This window comes from Lepus europaeus, chromosome 20 (genome assembly GCF_033115175.1).
Source record: "Lepus europaeus isolate LE1 chromosome 20, mLepTim1.pri, whole genome shotgun sequence".
Taxonomy (NCBI): domain Eukaryota; kingdom Metazoa; phylum Chordata; class Mammalia; order Lagomorpha; family Leporidae; genus Lepus; species Lepus europaeus.
The window spans coordinates 9,513,006-9,531,831 of NC_084846.1; the positions used below are offsets into that span (position 1 = coordinate 9,513,006).

At 66.0% G+C, this 18,826-nt stretch overlaps 1 protein-coding gene across 1 annotated transcript; it reads left to right on the forward strand.

The window, feature by feature from the left end:
- The first annotated feature begins 835 nt into the window (after positions 1-835).
- On the forward strand, positions 836-12,218 carry ZSWIM4 (zinc finger SWIM-type containing 4). The gene is given in 15 exon segments (XM_062178259.1): positions 836-988; positions 2,844-3,045; positions 4,110-4,466; positions 4,640-4,788; positions 4,884-5,034; positions 5,442-5,609; positions 6,113-6,475; positions 6,671-6,808; positions 6,965-7,219; positions 7,718-7,853; positions 8,539-8,693; positions 9,502-9,665; positions 10,921-11,002; positions 11,303-11,743; positions 11,746-12,218. Coding segments are annotated over 15 exon segments (3,330 nt in total). The 3' UTR covers positions 12,162-12,218.
- Positions 12,219-18,826: the final 6,608 nt, after the last annotated feature.

Below are 18,826 nucleotides of genomic sequence, written 5' to 3' on the forward strand. Positions count from 1 at the left end.
GGCTCCGGGTTCGAGAATCAGCGATGTCAGGTGCTGTCAAGGGGACTGTAGGAGTCCTGCGGGGAGGCGCAAGCCCTGGGGCTCCGAACCCCCCAACTGAGCTCCAGTTCTGCAGCCCCCACCGGGAAGCCTGCCACTCCGCCGCCCGCGTCCCCCAGAGAGGCTGGGCGAGTTTCCTCGGGTCGCACAGCGCCGAAGGGAGGTGGGGCCCAGCGCTGTCCCGGGTCCCCGCCGGCCCGGCCCCCGGAAGCGACCCTCGGTCAACAAAGCCGAGTGTGGGCGCAGCCCCAGCCGCCCCGGGGCGCGCAGTGCAGTCGGAGCGGGGCGGGGGAGGAATGTTGTGAATGAACCCAGGGCCCGCCCCGAAACTCCGCAGAGGGCCTGCGCCACGGGGATTCTCCCGCCCTGATTGGCCGGCGGCTCTCGGTGACGGACAGCGCCGCTCGCTCCGCCCTCTGATTGGCTGGGCGCGAGGAGACTGGCGTTGCAGTCACCCAATGAGCAAAGGCAAGCTCGGAGACGGGGCCGGCGGCGCAGCCAATAGTCGGAGAGGGTCGCTGAGGCCGAGGGGGGGTCCAATGGGAACGGGCGACGAGGGCGGGCCGACGGCGCAGGATAAAGCGGCGGCCGAGCAGCTTCATTGTTGTGAACAAGTCTTAAAGGGGCCGCATCACCCGGCCGGCCCTGCGCGGGGCGCGGGGTGGGTGCGGCGGGGGTTCCGGGGCGACCGATCGCCGAGCGAGGGCCGGAAGGCGGGCAGGGGTCGCGGGAGCCGGCGGGAGCAGAGCGGGCATCTACTCGACCCCCCTACGCACCCCGCCCCGGCCCCGGCCGGATGGACCCCCCCGCGGCCAAGCGCAGCCGGGGCTGCCCCGCGGGACCGGAGGAGCGCGAGGCCGGGGCCGGAGCTGCGCGAGGCCGCGGCAGGCCCGAGGCGCTGCTGGACCTCAGCGCCAAAAGAGTGGCCGAGAGCTGGGCCTTCGAGCAGGTGACCGGGGGGGGGGGGGGGCGTGGGAGGAGGAGAGGGGAGGGTGGCACTCTCAGCCCCCATCGGAGACACCCCTGAGACCTTTAACCCGCCCTCATCTCTTTGCTGTCCCTCAAGCCCCATGACCCCCTCCCCAGGCCCCCCTCCCACAAGCTGGGCCCCCCATTGGGGTACACCCCATGGCCCCCACTCCTCTGCCCTCTAGACCCCTGCCCTACACCCCAGGAGAAGACGCCTCCGCTATCTGTCTGGATCCCAGGCTCAGGACACCCCCTTTCTGCCCCCCATCTCCATCCTGCCACCTGCAAAATCACCCTGCCATCCTCCCCCCCCCCCCGCTAGTTCCCCCTCCTCCTTCACCCACCCCACTCTTTGCCCAAAGTCAGGGGCAAGCGGGGGCGGGGCCTGGGCGGGTGCACCTGAGCTCCGCCTCTGGAGCGTCTTGGGGGCACTGCCGGAACACCCCAGGGCTGAGGCCCTTGGAGCCCCTCTCCACAGCCCCCTGTGTGGACCGTCCAGAAGCCTGGAGCCCACGGAGCTGTCCACAGCCCCCCCACAAGCCCTGGGCATCCCCTGACTGACTTCCGGGGCTGATGGGGTGGGGGGAGGCTTCTCTGCCCACTGTGGAGTTAGGATGAAGGGGCTGGGGCGGGTTGTGGATGGGACTGGCTCTGATTCACGGACCGGAAAATCCCTCCTTAGTCATCGGCCGGCCGGCCCTGAGGCCTGGGCCAGGCAGCTAGGCAGATGGGGGCCAAAGTGAGCCCTGCCCGTCCGTGGGGTGGGATAAGCGTGGGGTGGGAGACGCGTAGGATAATCCTACAACCACCTCGGAGGCGCTCAGGCACCTGTCGCGGCCAGGTGGCACCCGGGCAGCCTCCATGACGCTCTGGGAGACAGTGAGGGAACTTGGGCACAGAGAGGCTGAGGAACCTGCCCAAGGTCGCCCAGCCCAGGGAAGAACAAGCCCGGATTGGAATGCCGGCTCCACCTGCTCCCCTCATTGCTGGGAGCCCGTGGTGGGAGTGGGAGGGTGGAGGGGGAGTGGGTGCTGTAAGCCACTGCCTGCATCCCGTATGGTGGGCGCCCAAGTCCCGGCTGCTCCATTTCTGATCCAGCTCCCTGCTGATGCGCCTGGGAAAGCGGTGGATGATGGCCCCAGTATTCGGACCCCTGCCATCCACTCCAGAGACCCGGATGGAGCGCCAGGTTCCTGGCTATTCTGGGAAATGAAGCCTTGGGTGGAAGTCCTCTCTCTCCCTCTCTCTCTCTCTCTGTCCCTCTCTCTCACTCGGCCTTGCAAATAAATCTTTAGAAATAGGGAAGGTATTTAGCATCAACTCACTGGATAAACTGGTGTTCAACATTTCCAGAAAGATCTAGAATGCTGATAACGGGTCAAGTATCACCATTGCCCTTTCCACACATGAATGCATATTCTTTTTTAAAAAATACATTTATTTGGAAGAGTTACAGAGAGAGAGAGATCTTCCATCTGCTGGTTCACTCCCCCCACCACACACATGGCTGCATCCGGGTCTCCCACGTGGGGGGCAGGGGCCCAAGCCCTTGGGCCAGCACCTGCTGCTCTCCCAGGCGCATGAGCAGGAGGCTGGAGCTGAAGTGGAGCAGCGGGGATTCGAACCGGCGCTCGTATCGGCCGGATGCCTGTGGCCTCGCAGGCGACACCTTAACCCGCTGTGCCCCTGCCCCTGCGGATTTAACCTTGGTAGCCCCCAGGAGGCGGCGTTGCTGTTACGGTCCCCCTTGGACCCCAGGGCTCAGCGGGGCCCCGAGACGCCCCCGGGCCGGCATCCAAGGCCGCTCATCCCTAAGCCCGCGGCTCTCCCCGCAGGTGGAGGAGCGGTTCTCCCGGGTGCCCGAGCCCGTGCAGAAGCGCATTGTGTTCTGGTCATTTCCGCGCAGCGAGCGGGAGATATGCATGTACTCGTCGCTCGGCTGCCAGCCCCCGGAGGGCGAGCCGGACGCCCGCGTGCCCTTCACCCGCGGGCTGCACCTGCTCCAGAGCGGGGCGGTGGACCGCGTGCTGCAAGTGGGTGAGTGCGGGGGCGGGGCCTGGCTCTGCTCAGACATGGAGGGGCGGGGGCGGGGCGGGGCCAGGCTAAGGCTCGGATGGATGGGGCTTTGGGGGCGGGGCCTGGCTACCTCTCAGGCTGGGTGGAGGCGGGGCTTTGGAGGGCGGAGCCTACCTACTTCTCAGGCGTGGGGGGCGGGGCCTGGCTACCTCTCCTGCTTGGTGGAGGTCGGGCTGGAGGAGGAGCTTGAGTGGAGGTGGGGGCTTGTGGAGGGGTGGGGCCTATCTACATCTCAGGCTTGGTTGGAGGCGGGGCTGGGGAGGAGGGGCGGGGCCTATCTGCATCTGGGGCTTGGATGGAGGTGGGGCTGCGGAGGAGGGGCGGGACCTGGCTACCTCTAAGGCATGGATGGGCGGGGCCTATCTATACGTCTCAGGCTCGGGTGTGGGCGGGGCTGGGTGAGGAGTGGGCGGGGCCAGAAAGGGGCCCCGGCATGTAGGCAGCAGAGCCCAAGTGAGCGGTGAGCGCTAAGCCTGCAGCCCAGGTGGAAGCCGGAGACCGCTGCCGGCCTCAGCCCCGCCCAGGGGTCACCATCAGGAGCGGCGAGGTGAAGGGTACATCCGACATCCTGGACCTCAAGACAGCTGAGCTGGGGCGGGAAAGAGACAGCGGGCAGGTTCCACGTGGAGGCCGGAGGTTTAGAGCAGGGAGCTGGAGTCCAGAGCCAGAGCTGGGACTTGAACTCAGGGCGCTCCAGTGTGGGATGTGGGCTTCGTAACCGATTGGCCAGACGCCCAGTCATGTTTAAAAAGACCTGGAAGAGAGGAGCTTCAGGCCTCCCAACACAACGGAAGGAGACGCGGCGGGGCTCTGGCCAGGGGACTCAGACCCCCCCACCCCGGGGCGCAGGCCACGCCTCCCAGCTGGGCCCTGGCAGCCTTGGAGCCCCTTAGTGGCTGAGACTTCACAGCGCGCCCCCTCCCGCACTCAAGAGGAAGCATCTCTGCGTGGCACGGGCTGTGCCCGAGCTGCCCAGCCAGTCGGCTGGGGCCCTGGGGTGACAGCGCGCCCCGCTGCTCCCGCAGGCTTCCACCTGAGCGGCAACGTGCGGGAGCCGGGGGGCCCCGGGGAGCCCGAGCGCCTCTACCACGTGTCCATCAGCTTCGACCGCTGCAAGATCACGGCGGTGAGCTGCGGCTGCGACAGGCGCGACCTCTTCTACTGCGCCCACGTGGTGGCGCTGTCGCTGCACCGCATCCGCCACGCGCGGCAGGTGGAGCTGCGGCTGCCCATCTCCGAGACGCTGTCGCAGATGAACCGGGACCAGCTGCAGAAGTTCGTGCAGTACCTCATCAGCGCCCACCACACCGAGGTGCTGCCCACCGCCCAGCGCCTGGCCGACGAGATCCTGCTGCTGGGCTCTGAGATCAACCTGGTGCACGGTAAGGGGGTCCCCGGGCACACCCCCAGCGCTCAGCCACGGGTGCCACACAATCCAGATGGCTGTGTAGACACTGAGGGTGGGGCTGCTTCCCGGGGTCCCCCTCTCCACTCTCTTAGTGCCATGACCGTAGGCCTGGACCCCCGCGGGCCTCAGCTCTCCCAATCCCGCCAGGCGCCCCCGACCCCACGGCGGGCGCGGGCATCGAAGACGCCAACTGCTGGCACCTGGACGAGGAACAGATCCAGGAGCAGGTGAAGCAGCTGTTGGCCAACGGCGGCTACTACGGGGCCAGCCAGCAGCTGCGCTCCATGTTCGGCAAGGTGCTGGGCGTGGTGGGAGCGTGGCGGGGCGGGGCCGAGAGGCCGCCGGCGCCCGCCCCTCGCTCACCCGCCCCGCCCCCTCCGCCTGGCGGCAGGTGCGCGAGATGCTGCGGATGCGAGACTCCAACGGGGCCCGGATGCTGATCCTCATGACCGAGCAGTTTCTGCAGGACCCGCGCCTGGCCCTGTGGCGGCAGCAGGGCGCCGGCATGACGGACAAGTGCCGGCAGCTGTGGGACGAGCTGGGTAAGCCCGCCCTCAGAGGCGGAAGGGGGGTGGGGGTGTCGCTCGCAGCTCGTGCATTTATTAGGCACCTGCTGTATGCCGGGCCCCTCGGCGTGGAAGCGAGAACGGGAGACCTAAACCTCGGAGGCTGGAGCTGCATCCCGGGGCTCCCCCGCCCCCAGACCTTGACAAAGCCTGCACCTGCTGCCCCCCAGGGTGCGCATGCGCAGGAAGCCGGCTGGGAAGCGGAGGCAGGCGCTCCATCCCAGGCAGCCCGCTAGGGGGCGCAGGCGTCCCACGTGGTACTACATCATCTGGAGCGTCTAGTGCCCGAGACAGCGCGGATGCTCTGTAGCCATTGAGGTTGTGCGCTCAGAAGGGCACAGCGGGGCCGGCAGCCATGCTGTGCCTCCCTGCTGCCTCCCCAGGGGCCCTGTGGGTCTGCGTGGTCCTGAGCCCCCACTGCAAGCCCGAGGAACGGGTGGGCTGGCTGCAGCTACTCAGCACGTGGGACAAGCTGGACTTGTGCCCCCTGGAAGAAGGCAACTACTCCTTCGACGGCCCCAGCCTGCAGCCCACCGCAGCCCCTGGCCCAGGTAGCAGAGGGGTCCTTGCCTTCACCACCCCCTCCCAGCCCCAGCCCCGCACGCACTGACTTAGGAGCCTGCCCTTCATGGCACTCAGCCATTCAGAGACTAAAGGAGGGAGTGCATGGCGAGGGCAGGGGCAGTGGCAGCCCTCTGGGACGGTGAGGCGAAATGCCTAAGATACCTGGTCAGCTTTGTCTTCAGGCTCTGACTAGCTGTGGAGGTGGGGAGGGGATGAGAGAAAGGGAAAGGGACAGGGGCACCAAACAGGAAAGGGAGAGGTCGAGAAGACCGAGAGACAGGCAGAGGGAAGGGCAGGGGGAGAGAGGCCGACGGAAGAGCCTCAGTTTTCCATCCATATAATGGGTTGTTACACATGCCCTGGAAGGCCTGCACGAGGTGGAGGTGGAGGTGACTTAACACCAAGCACTCTGCCCAGGGTGGGGGGGAGCTGGCCCCAGCTCCAGGGCTAGGGCCCCCTCACTGGGCCACGTTGGACGCCTCCCCCGCAGGCTCCAAGGAGGAGGAGGAAGAGGAGGAGGAGGCGGCATCCACAACTCCCCGCCACACAGTGTTTCGCCGCGCCCTGCAGGCTGGGCAGCTACACTGGGGTGACGGCCACTTGCAGAGGATCCTGGCCAGCGACTCGTACGGCCCCAGCCTCACAGGCAGCGTGGGGGCCGAGAGGCTGGCCTTCGACCCCCAGGGCCGCCCCCTCTGGCTGAGCGAACCTTTCCCCACGGCCTGCGCCCGGGTGGACACTCTGCGAGCCCACGGCTACCCCCGGCAGGCCCTTCGACTAGCAGGGGCCATTGTCAACACACTGCGGGTACAGCGGAGACAGCAGCTGGACAGCTACAAGCAGCAGAAGAAAGGTGGGCGCTGGCGGGGGCACCAGGTGTCTCCGGCGGAAAAGGGGAATTGGCAGTTCCCGAGGTCGCCGGCAGGGGGCGCTGTGGTGCAGCCGCCACTGGTGGCCTCCGGGCTCCTGGGCAAGGAAGGGGGCTGAGGGTCCCCGCCCCGCCCCCTGCAGAGGGAGTACCCCACCCACCCTCTTGCCCCGCCCGCAGAGCTGCTGCAGAAAGGGGCTACCTGCATCACCAACGCGGAAGGCTGGGTGGGCCACCCCCTGGATCCCATTGGCTGCCTCTGCAGGGCGCTCCTAGAGGCCTGCTGCCTGGAGGAGGAGACACTGGCCCTCTACCCAGGTACCCCCACCCCCTCGATCGCGCCCCCCCGGGTCCTTCCAGCCTGGACGGTGGCGCCAGCCTCTTCCCCAGGCCACCCCTAGGCTGGGGTGCCCCTCGGGGCTCCTGGGGAAGCAGCAGGCCGGCCTCCCGCAGCGCGGGTCCCGTCTCCCCCAGACCCGGGCTCCGAGAAGCGGAAGGTGGCCTACCAGCACGTGCCCGTGCCCGGGAGCCCCGGGGAGTCGTACCTGGCACTGGCGCTGGAGGTGGCCCTGCTGGGGCTGGGGCAGCAGCGGGCCCTGCCCGAGGGACTATACGCCCAGGACAAGGTGGTGCGCAACGAGGAGCAGCTGCTCGCCCTCCTGGACCAGGTGGACTTGGACGAGAGGCTGGTGCAGGTGCTGCGCAAGCAGGCGGGGCTGCTGCTGGAGGGTGAGCGCCCCGCCTACCCCCCAAGCCCCGCCTCTCCCGGCCCCCTTCCCATCCAATCAGGCCTTGGCAGGTCCGGCAGTTGCTAGGCAGCTGTGGGGCTGCGAATGCGGAGGCCCCGCCCCTGCCCGCCTTGCAGCCAATGACTGGGACAGGACAGGGAGGTCACACCCTCAGCCTCAATGGAAACTCCACCCTGCTCTGCCCATGGCCTCCGCCTATTGGTCCTTGTGCTGTGAAGCCACACCCCTAGAGAAGGGCTCGGTCCCGCTCCGTCCTGGCCGCACTCCTTACTGGTCTTGGGCCAGTCACCTCGCTCCCGGGGGCCTGGGCGGCCGCAGCTCCACCCATCTCAGGCCCGTCTGCACCCAGGGGTGCCCGGGGTCTCTCCTTTGGGGTCCCCAGGGACCGCTCTGGTCCAGCCCAGGCTCCCCCCCTTGGCTGGGGGCAGAAGCGAGCACACAGCGGGGAGCCGAGCCCCAGGCGGTCTGTCTCTCGCAGGGGGTCCCTTTAGCGGCTTTGGAGAGGTGCTGCTCCGAGAGAGCGTGCCCATGCACACCTGTGCCCGCTACCTGTTCACCGCCCTGCTGTCTCATGACCCCGAGCTGGCCTATCGCCTGGCGCTGCGAGCCATGAGGTGAGCACAGGTGGGCTGGGGGTGGAGGAGGGGACGCTGGGAGCCGGGGTCAGAGCCCCAGGCTGCAGCCTGGACGCACAGCCTGGGTCACGCACGCTCTCACCTGGGCATTCAGTGCTCCTGAGCGCGTTCCGCTGTTAAATATAAAGATGTGTGACTTTGTGTGAGGTTGTATTTGAAAGGGTGACAGAGAGGGAGGGAGAGACAGAGAGGGGTCTTCCCTCCAGCCGTTGAAGGTGTTTGTGGGGTGAACCGGAGGGTGGAAAAAACCTCCCACGTTTTCTCTCTGTGTGTGTCTGCTGTTTAAAGAAAATGAAAATAAATAAAAATTTCAAAAGTACATATGTGGCCAAAAATCGGAGGGAGTACACCTTGGGAAGGCCATTCCGGGCTGAGAGGCCGAGCAAAGGTCCTGGGACAGGACGGCATGGGTGCGTTTGGGAGAAACAGAGGGAGCAGGAGGACAGCCATTGGAGGGGACTGATGGGGACAGCTGTCACCAAGCCCCTGGGGCCCTGGGTACCGGAAATGGGCATCGGAATGGTGTCCCATCCCCTTGCTGTAAACAACACAGCAGTGGACATCTCGCACACGCGGGGGGGCAGGCTCAGGTTGGGACAGGAGACCCCGCAGGGCCAGCAGCCCCCTGCCCAGCGCGGGCCCTGTTTCTGCTCTCTCACCCCAGGCTGCCCGTGCTGGAGCAGGCGTTCGCAGCTGGTGAGCCTCACCCCACCCCGCTGGACTCGACCGACAGCAGCCGCTTCCCCCGCTGGTTCATCCTGGGCCACCTGGAGACGCGCCAGTGCGAACTGGCCTCCACCATGCTCACGGCTGCCAAGGGTGAGGATGGCGGCCGGCCCCGTTCCCACCCTCCCACCCTTCCCACTTGCCCATCCCACCCCTCTGCCCAAATTCCACCTGGATTCCTTAAGCAACTTGTACAAGGCTGCTTCAAAAAGCCCAGAGTTTATGTGTTGTTGGGTGTTGGAGCGAGCAGTTCAGCCGAACTCCCACATCGGAGTGCGTGGGTTCGAGTCCCCGCTCCCTGCTAATCGAGACCCCTGGAGGCAGCAGGTGCTGGCTCAAGTCCTTGGGTCCCTGCGACCCACGTGGGAGACCCAGATGGAGCTCTTGGCTCCTGGCTCCACCCTGGCCCATGGCAGGCATTTGAGCAATGAACCAGTGCACCGGAGTGCTCTCTCTCTCTCTCTCTCTAATACAAGACGAAACAAAAGGAGAGAGTAAGTTTGTTTTGGTGCATATATATATAAAACCATGCACACTTTTAAATACTATGCCGAGACTAAAGCAGGTGCCCATTTAAGCAAAGCCCTGAAGGTGAGGAGCCAGGAGCTCAGAGAGCTGCCAGAGTTGTACCCATTTCACAGATGGGGCGGCCAAGGCCCGGAGAGAGGACGTGACTAGCTCAGGGGCCCGCAGCTGGTGCGTGGCGGAGCAGGGATTTGAACCCCCGGCATTCTGCGTCTTAGATCAGTGCCCCCGAGCGGAGGCGGGCAGAGGAGAGAATGGGAGATTAGGAATGCCTCTCCCGCGGCACCCCTGCGAGTCGTGGGGAACCGGTCATGCGGCCGCAGGGGCCAGTGCGCCGGCCCTGACCACGTACCCCTCCGGCCCCGCTTCCGCCCAGGAGACCCCAAGTGGCTGCACGCGGTGCTGGGCTCCATCCAGCAGAACATCCACTCCCCAGCGCTGCTCTTCAAGCTGGCGCAGGACGCCTGCAAGACGGCTACGCCGGCCAGCGCACCGCCGGACGCCACGCTGCTGGGCATCGCCCTGGAACTCGGCCTGCAGGTGAGGCCGGGGTGGGCGTGGCAGGAGGCGCAGCCTCGGGGCGGGGCCTGAGTGTGGAGAGGCCGCCTCTGGGGGGCGTGGCCCGAAGGCACCACACCGGGGGGCGGGGCTGCAAGGCACTCAAGATCCCTGAGTCTAAGAATGACGTCATCACTGGAGGCAGGGCATATGGAAGAGAACCCCCCTGTAGGGCTGTCAGTGGGTGGGTGGGGCAGGGCCTGTAAGCCAGTGATTGGGCCACAAAAGGGAGCAGGGGGAGGGGCTGGGGCTTGTCTGCTATTGGTTAAGGACCCTGGGTGGGTGGGGCTGAAGCCTAGGATGGGCAGAACCTGACAATCAGGAGCTTTTGTAGGGGCGGGACCTGAAGGGGGGGAAAAAACCACTCCCCACCCCTGCTCTCCAGGGGGCGGGGCTAACGTTGAAGAACAGGGCAGGGGCTGGGCAGGCCTGTAGGTGAATGGTCAACCGCAGGGGGTGGAACCTGCAGGGGGCGGGGCCTCAGGCCTTGGCAGAAGTTCAACCTGAAAACAAGGTACCGCTCTGGTCAGCTTGCAAGATGCGGGTGGTGGTGGGCTGGGGGTCCGGGCCGGGGCTTCCCAGGCCGAACACAGGCAAGCAGGGTCGCTCGGGAGGTGGAGTCGGCCCTGGACAACCTCCTGGGGCAGGAACGGGACAAAGGATGGAGCTTCAGAGATGAGATACCGCAGGGAAGCAGCCAACCCATGCCTGGGACCCCCCACCCCACCCCCACGAAGCACCTACCCCCTCGTGCTGTTGAATTCTCACAATAACGCTGTAAGGTGGAGTTAGCGAGAGGGAGAGACAGAGAGATAGAGATCTTCCATCCGCTGGTTCACTCCCCAGCTGGTCACAATGGCCAGGGACTGGGCCAGGTTGAACCCAGGAGCCAGAAGCTCCATCCGGGTCTCCCATGTGGGTGCAGGGGCCCAAGCACTTGAGCCATCACCTGCTGCCTCCCAGGTGCACATCAGCAGGGAGCTGGAATTGGGAGCAGAGCCGGGACTTGAACTTCCGGCACTCCGATGTGCAATGTGGGTATCCCAAACAGTGGCTACACCAGACCCATTCCATTTTACAGATAGGCAAACTGAGGTTGCTTATCCAGGGCCACTGGAACAGCCCCTCAGTTCTCCTCCCCCTCAACTCCTGTCCCTGGGGTCCACAGACCAGCCCAAGGCTCTGGTGCCACCCCCCAGCCCTGTGCGCCCTTTTTCCTCCCCTCTGCCGGCCCCAGGTTATGCGGATGACCTTGAACACGATGACGTGGCGGCGGAGGGAGATGGTACGCTGGCTCGTGAGCTGTGCCACGGAGATCGGTGAGCGTTCCCCAAAGGCCCCCTGTCACCTGTTCCCCTGGTGCTGTAGTTAGAAGTAGTTAGTAGAAGTGCGCTCGGGGCTGGCCTGGGAGGACATTCCCTGGTGGGGCCCGCCCCGGCGACCGGCCAAGTTCAAGTCCTGGGCGTGGATTCCCCAGACAGGTGGATTGGAGGTTTGCACAGGGGCGGAAGTTAGCCGCAGACGGTGATGATGGTGATGGGTGGATAGGGGGATGTTTAGCCGTGTCCGAGTCCACCCCAGCCTCTCTCTTCCCTCCCCGCCGCCACACCTCCCACCAGGCCCCCAGGCCCTGATGAACATCATGCAGAACTGGTATACCCTCTTCACGCCCGTGGAGGCGGCCACCATCGTGGCGGTGACAGGCACCACGCACACCACGCTGCTGCGCCTGCAGCTGGACACGGCGCAGCGGGAGGAGCTGTGGGCGTGCGCGCGCACCCTGGCCCTGCAGTGTGCCATGAAAGACCCCCAGAATTGCGCGCTGCCGGCCCTGACTCTGTGCGAGAAGAACCGGGCGGCCTTCGAGGCCGCCTACCAGATCGTGCTGGACGCAGCGGCTGGCGGCCTGGGCCACGCTCACCTCTTCACCGTGGCGCGCTATATGGAGCACCGAGGCCTGCCGCTGCGGGCCTACAAGTTGGCCACGCTGGCGCTGGCTCAGCTCAGCATCGCCTTCAACCAGGACAGCCACCCGGCCGGCAACGACGTGCTCTGGGCCTGTTCCTGAGCCACTCCCTGGGACGGCACGAGCTGTCCGCCCTGGTCCCGTTGCTTATCCGCAGCATCCAATGCGCGCCCATGCTCTCTGATATCCTGCGGCGTTGGACGCTGTCGGCGCCGGGCCTGGGCCCGCTGGGGGCCCGGCGCGCCGCCAAGCCGCTGGGCGCTGATCGGGCCCCGCTCTGTCAGCTGCTGGACGCCGCGGTGGCCGCCTATATCACCACCAGCCACTCGCGCCTCACGCACATCAGCCCGCGGCACTACGGAGACTTCATTGAGTTCCTGGGCAAGGCACGCGAGACCTTCCTGCTGGCGCCCGATGGGCACCTGCAGTTCACCCAGTTTCTGGAGAACCTCAAACAGACCTACAAGGGCAAGAAGAAACTCATGCTTTTGGTGCGGGAACGTTTCGGCTGATGCGGGGCAGGGACCGGAAGGGCTGTCGGGGTTGCGGAACGGGTGGGGGGTGGGGTGTCTCGGATCCTCCCCTGCACCCCCTCCCTCCCGCACACAGCAGGCCCCTTGCCTCTCTGACACCTGCTGTCTGTGCCCGCCTGCGGGGGCCCCCGTGGGCCTCAACACTGGAGACCCCAAGGGGACGTCTTGGTATGAAGTCAGGGTAGGAGCCCAGCGGGGAATGGCAGGCGGCAGCAGGTGCACCCCTCCACCAGCGTGCCAGGCTGCAGGAAGAAAGCCATACCGCTGTCTTGGAGGCCCAGGAAAGGGTGCGTGCGTGCGTGCATGCATGGGGAGCTGGTGTGAGGCACCTCAAAAACAACAGGCAGGCCCCCCGGGACCCCCAAATCAAGGCAGCCGACCTTACCTGAGCCCCGCGCTGGTATCGTATTAGGGTATCTACATCCCCCAAACCCCGCCCCCATCCACTGCTCAGGGGCCCCCTTCTGCACCCCACGCCCCCTCCTAGGCTGCCCAGCCTGGACCAATATCTCACTGCCCCCCCCCACTACCCCACTGAAGGATTTGTAGGGGCCTCAGGCCTCGGCCACATACCTCACCCCCATAGCCTCCCATCCAGCCAAGGGTTCCATTCCCTCGGACACCAGAGTGGGCTTGGGGGGGGGACATCATGGTGCCCCTGTCCCCCACCTGCTCATCACTGGACACACAACTCAGGAACCACAATGCCCTCCCCAGGCTGGTGACCACGGTTCGGGCACAGGAGAGCCAGGGACCCCCCCCAACCCCCAGCCTGAAAGGAAAGAGACCAGCACTATGTCATTCCTCAGTGTCGTCCGGCGCTGTGCCCCTTTCTCCCTACCGCCTCCGCTGGCTTCTCCCTTCTTGTATATTAAGGAAAAAGATCACCGGCCTTTTTGTAACTTTTTTCTATTTATTGAACCGTATATTGTATTTCCTGGTTTCCCTCTTATTTTTTTTTAAAGATTGAACGTAGTTTTTTCTTTTTAACTTTGATTTTTGACACTTCTGCGCCTTCCCCTCTTCCCTTCCCCCCCACCTGCCCCAGGGTGGGGGTGGGCAGCCGCTGCCCCCTTTGCTCCTTCAACGACAGCAACAAAAAAGTTCATAGCTTCCAGCGAGGGTTGCACCAGGGGAGCGGCTGCGGGTCTCAGCCTTACAGTCACGGCCCAGCTGTGGGTGGGAATTCTGCCCATTTCGCAGGCTCCAAAGTTTTACTAAGGACAGGCAGCCCACCCCAGAATGCACTTCTGGGAGAGGGTGCCCTGGCTCCACACACCTGCTACTGGGCTACTGGTCGCCCCCAGTAGCAAGGGAGCCTGGGAGGCCGTGCTAGGTGCTGGGTGGGGCCGGGCAGGGACACCGCCCAGCTCACTGGCGGGAATCCCGGGCCGAAACCGGACTTTGGGGGCGTGGTGTAGCGGGGGCGGGGCCGGGAACGTTGAGGCTCAAGACACAGGGGGAACAGCGAAGACCCTCGGTTGTCCTCCGTGCCTGGCTCCCCTCGGCGCCCTCCTGTCCCTGGAGGCCTACGGACAGACGGACAGAGCTGTGTGCGGTCCCGGACCGTTCGCTGTGGTGGCGCGCGTGGCCGGGGACGGGGCTCCGGCGGCGCTGGGTCTCGTGATTGGCTTGTGGCGACGCCCTCCGCACCAGCGGGCCAATCGGAGGCGTTCCTGCCCCGCCCCGCGCGTTCCCGCAGGTTAGGTTTGAGCCGGCGAAACCCAGGCCCGCGCGCGCACGCACGCTCCTGAAAGCCACCTGGGGAGCTGGGGGCTCTGGGGGCTGTGAGCCCGGGGTCCCTTCCCACGTCTTCCCCTAGATAGCTTCCAACCTGAGACACCACTTTCAGTCACCTGCAGGGGCGCCGGGCGGGGGCGGGGGCGGGGCGGGTCCCACCCAGTCACCCGCAAATTGTCCCCCGACTGGCGCCCGGGGTTCCCCCACCAGCGCTGTCAGGTACCAGACACCCCACTTCCCCGCAAACCTGAGTTATACCATAGATCTCAGTAACCCCTCCTAACCCCCCTCCAAAAAAAAGTCACCAGGATCGCTACCTCCGAGTGTCACCTCTTGCACCCAGCCCCGTCCACCACCCCCGTCAGGGCCTGGTCCCACTGCCTGGATCAGGGTGTCAGCCTACAACCAGGACACTCTCCCAGCTGGGCTGTTGTGACCAAGCGGCCACCTGCCCCAGAGCCAAGGGGACAGGACAGGGAGTCGAATGTGACAGAACCGTAGGACACCAGACCTTTGGGAGCACAGTCGAAGCTGCATTTATTTCACTGGACAGCCGTAGTGACAAGTCGTGACAAACTCCGGCCCTCCCACCGCCTCATCCCTCCCCACCCCTGTCCGCCCTAAGCTCCCGAAGGCCCTGGGATAAAGATGACATCCGGTGGCCCCGATGGTGGCCTAGGGGGCTTCCTTCTTCCCACTCCAAAGCCCCCCACCACGCTGAACCAGTGAACAGAGTCCTGGCTGTTCCCACGCCTAAAAGCCCAGAGGGGCTCAAGTTCCAGGCCACCTGTGACCTCCCTGGGCCCCCACCCGGGCAGGTATCTCTGACCCTCGCCACGCCCCCCTTCCAGGGCAGGGGGAGGGGGGCAGGCAGGATCAGTCTTATGGCGGGAGCCAGGGACAGACGGAGGTGTGGGCGTGATGGAGCTCTCTGTCGCAAATGCGCAGCCAGGTGAGGGCAGGGTCCGCCGGCGTCCAAGCGGGCTCGACCCCTGTTCCTGCTGAACTGAGCCAGTGTCCACATCAACTGTGTTTCAGCTCAGTAGGTACGGGAGGCGGAGCCCAGGGCGGCGCAGGCGGCGGTGGGCAGGCAGGCGGAGGTAGGGGCCAGAGGGGCGGAACTTAGCCACTGTGAACACGACTTGGGGGGGACCCTGTTCACAAGCAGCTAAGCCCTGCTCCTCGAGCCGGGCGGTGTTGTCCGGCGGCGGCAGGGCACAGGGTCGGTTGGAATTCCCTGGCAATGTGATTTGTGACTTACAGCAAATCCCATCCCCAGGAACCCCAACCGGCCATGGCACAGGGGACCGGGGGGGTGGGGGGTGGGGGGACGGGGCGAAGCGGACCACCGGCTCGCACCTGGAGAGCAGAGAAAAGAGAGAAGGCTTGAAGTAGCTGATGGGGATGTGGCGATAGCTCCGTCCGTCCAGAGGGGGCGCTCCTTGGCCTGCAGGCAGGGGAGCCCACACTACGCAACAGGGGCACCCCAGCCCCGCTGCTGCTGCCCCCCCCACCCCCCCCCCGCAAGAGGCTCAGGCTGCAGGACCACCCAGGGCCAGCCTCCCACCCCAATCCCGCAATCCCGAGCCCCACCCAGCCCCGCCACTCCCTGCTCTTCCCCCTCCCATCACAGAACCCTGGCCAGGCCAAATGGGGCCATAGTGAGAGGAAGCTGGGGGGGGGGGGGTGCGGGCAGCCCAGTGAGGAAGTGAGCTCACCCCAGCTGGCGCCACTTCCTGAAAGCCAGAGAGCAGGAGGAAACCACCCCCCCACCGCCACCGCCTGCCCCTGGCCCTGTCTCCTCGGTGGCTCAGGTCTCAGCCTCAACCCATGGGGGTAGATGCCAGCAGCCAGCACACACACACACATTCCAGTCCCCCTGCCTCTGGGCATCCCAGAACACACAGGCCCAGCAGACCCAAAGACTCAGACAGGCCTCCACCCCATGAACCCCGAGCCAGATCCACGGCCCCACTCTGCCCAAGCCTCAGTCTTTCCATCTGTGGGATGGAGCCAGGAGCCCCCACCGTGTACTGCATAGCACGGTGAGACTTGCCCCCAGCGAGCGCCTGGCACGAGGCACGCTGCAGAATGTTCCAGAGAGCACGGGCCCCTTTGTTGGCAAAAGGCCCTCAGAACATCCATGGGCAAGCAGGGCGCTCCCCCAGACTCCAGACTCAGCCAACGGGGTAGAGAGGGCATGCTGAGACGGCAAGGGTCACTGACCCTCGCTGGAGCTTAGGCCAAGAGCCCAAGGGCTAGGGCACCCCAGTCCCAGAGCCCGTCCCTTGGCTGCTCAGTGACTTCCCTCTCAATGTCCCCCCAAAATTTCCCCATCTGCACCCGCAGGCGCGCTGAGCACACCCTGAGTGATACGGGCACTCAGGACACGGACGGCTGGCCCCCCTGCCAGGCAGAAACGGGCTGCGCGAAGCCAACAAGCACACCCTAGGCTCTGAGGACCCCGGCACCCGGACCTGGCGGCACCCGCCCACCGGCAGCCAAACCCGCAGCCAGCGCGGGCGCATGCGCACTCAGACCCGCACTGGCCACCCTGTTCCTTGCCACGCCCCGGGCCTAGCCCTGTCCGCTTCGGGTCTGAGGGTGCCCATAGGGGAGGAAAGGGGGGCAAGCAGGCCCCCACTGGCGGCCAGCCTCCCTCCCCCCCCTCCCTGTGGGCCGCCTCCGGAAGTGACACAGCACAATCGCATCCCAGGGACGAGAAAGGAAAGGGCAGCCATTTGGCCAGGGCCCTTTCCTGTGGGGTTTCCCCTGAACGGAGCCCAGGGCCTCCGCCAAGGCCACTCCCCATTCCCCGCAGGCGCAGAAGAGATGGGGGGGGGGCTCGCGTGGAGCGGGGGTGGCACCGCCACGCAGGTGCCCGGTAGCCGGAGGGGACCAAGCCCCCTGCCCCCTGTAGTGACTTTCAAGTGCCTGGGGGCGATGGTGTCCAAAGACGGAGAGGTGGGGTGGGGCCGGGCCCCTGGGTGCTTGGAGGCGGGGGGGGGGGGGGGGGGCTAAGTGCCCCCTGGGGTCCCCCAGGCCGCACACACCGGGACACCGGGCCAGCTCTGTGGGTATGAGAACGCAGGCCCGCCAGTCTGTGCCAAGCCAGCCAGACAGGACAGGCCCAGCCCCACGCTGCCCCAACAATGAATCCAGGGCAAGCTTCGCCGCCGCCCCCAAGCCGGGTCCCCAAATACTTTCCACCCTCACAGAAGCAGCCGGGATCGGAAAACACCAAGGCTGCAGGCCCCGCCCTGCCCGCCGCCCCCCCCCCCCCCCGCCGCCGCCCTCCCCGCCCTGTCACTAACGCTTTGCCTAATGCGCCCAGACTTTAAGCAGAGGCTCCGCGCGCCTGGGCCCCGAGCCAGCCAGCCTCCGACCTGAGCTGCCCAGCCGCGGCCCAGCCGCCGCCGCCTGACCACCGGACCCCCCCACCCCCACGCGGCCCCCCCCCCCCCGCCTCCTCCAGACGCTGCGCCCCGCCCCTGCCCACCCGGGGGCATGCCACCCTCTGAAAATGCACCTTCTCAAGTGGGTGGGCCCCAGTGCCCACCCCGGGGCTGGGGTGGGGGAGGGGCGAGGCAGGAAGGGCTGAGGACTGGAGGGTGAATCACTTGTTATAAATAGGGAAACCAGGAGTCACATCCCAGGCCCCTCCTTGGTCTTTTCATTTTTCCCAAAGCAATCCCAGAATTCCCAGGAGGGCACCCTAACGTCCACGGGGGTCTCCCCCGCCCCTATCCCCTGCTTCCATCCCAGCCACCTCTGCCTGCTCCAGACCCACCCAGTACCCAGCCTCGACTGGATTTGGGAGGAGAGGGGAGCCCTGGCTTCAAGAGTAGCCCCCTCTCTCTGACACCCCGACAGTTCTCGCGGCCAAGGCTTTGTCCCCGGGGACCAGCCTCAGTTGAGTGAGTGACACCAGCCAGGCCACAAGGCTTGCTTGGCATCGACCCCTCACCACCAAGGACACTGTCCCCACCTCCCCCCACCCCCCTCGCCGCCAGCCGCCGCTGCTTCCTGGACCACCCAGTCCTGCTGTGCCGAGGGCCACCACGCGGTGACCACACCCAGGGTGGCGCCAGCTCCGGCACCCTCGGGCGAGGCACCGCGAAGTGCAGTGTGACTCAGCCGTGCCCAGCATGGCGGCAGCGTTCTGTGCCCAGGGAGTTCTCACACACCCACGCCCACTCCCTTTCCAAGCCCAGGCCACCGCCACCCCGCCCCCAGCCTGCTCAAGACACGCCGCGCATCCACCTGGGACAGCCAGTCGGCCGATGGGTCGCATGCTCCCTTTCGTGTCCCAGTGCGCCCCATTCACAGATGGACAAGTTGAGGCCCAGAGCGCCAGTTTAATGCAAAGCCAGTTTTGACCTTGGGCTTAAAAAAAAATGCCTTAAGAGGCATCCAGGCACCACCTGTGCACCAGGTACCAGGTCATCCCAATAGCAACCTGCCCCGCAGTGGGGTCCTGCCGGGAACAGCCAGTCTCCATGTCCACCAGGTGGGCACAGCCCAGGGGGGCTCCTGGAAGACTCCTGGGGCGTCCACTTCCGCTTGTCTTTCCCCTCCAGCAAAAGCGAGAATCTGGGAGACTCAGAGGCCGGGCCAGCACAGACAGGCCCGACAACCCCTCCTCGGGGGGGACACGCCCTGTCACGCATGTGCTCCAGTGCCAGCCTCCAGGCCCAGCCGGCAACTATTTTAGGGGCCCCAGCACGGGCAGGCTGTGGTCTCGAGGGAGCTCTGGGGGGATACCCTGAAAGGAATCAAGGGTTACCCACCCCCCGACACACACACACCAAACCCTGGAGGCCAGGATGGAGCTGGACCAGACCCCAAGGCCTGTGCCTGCCGGGGACAGCGGCGGCGATGGCAGCGGCGTGTGAACACATGTA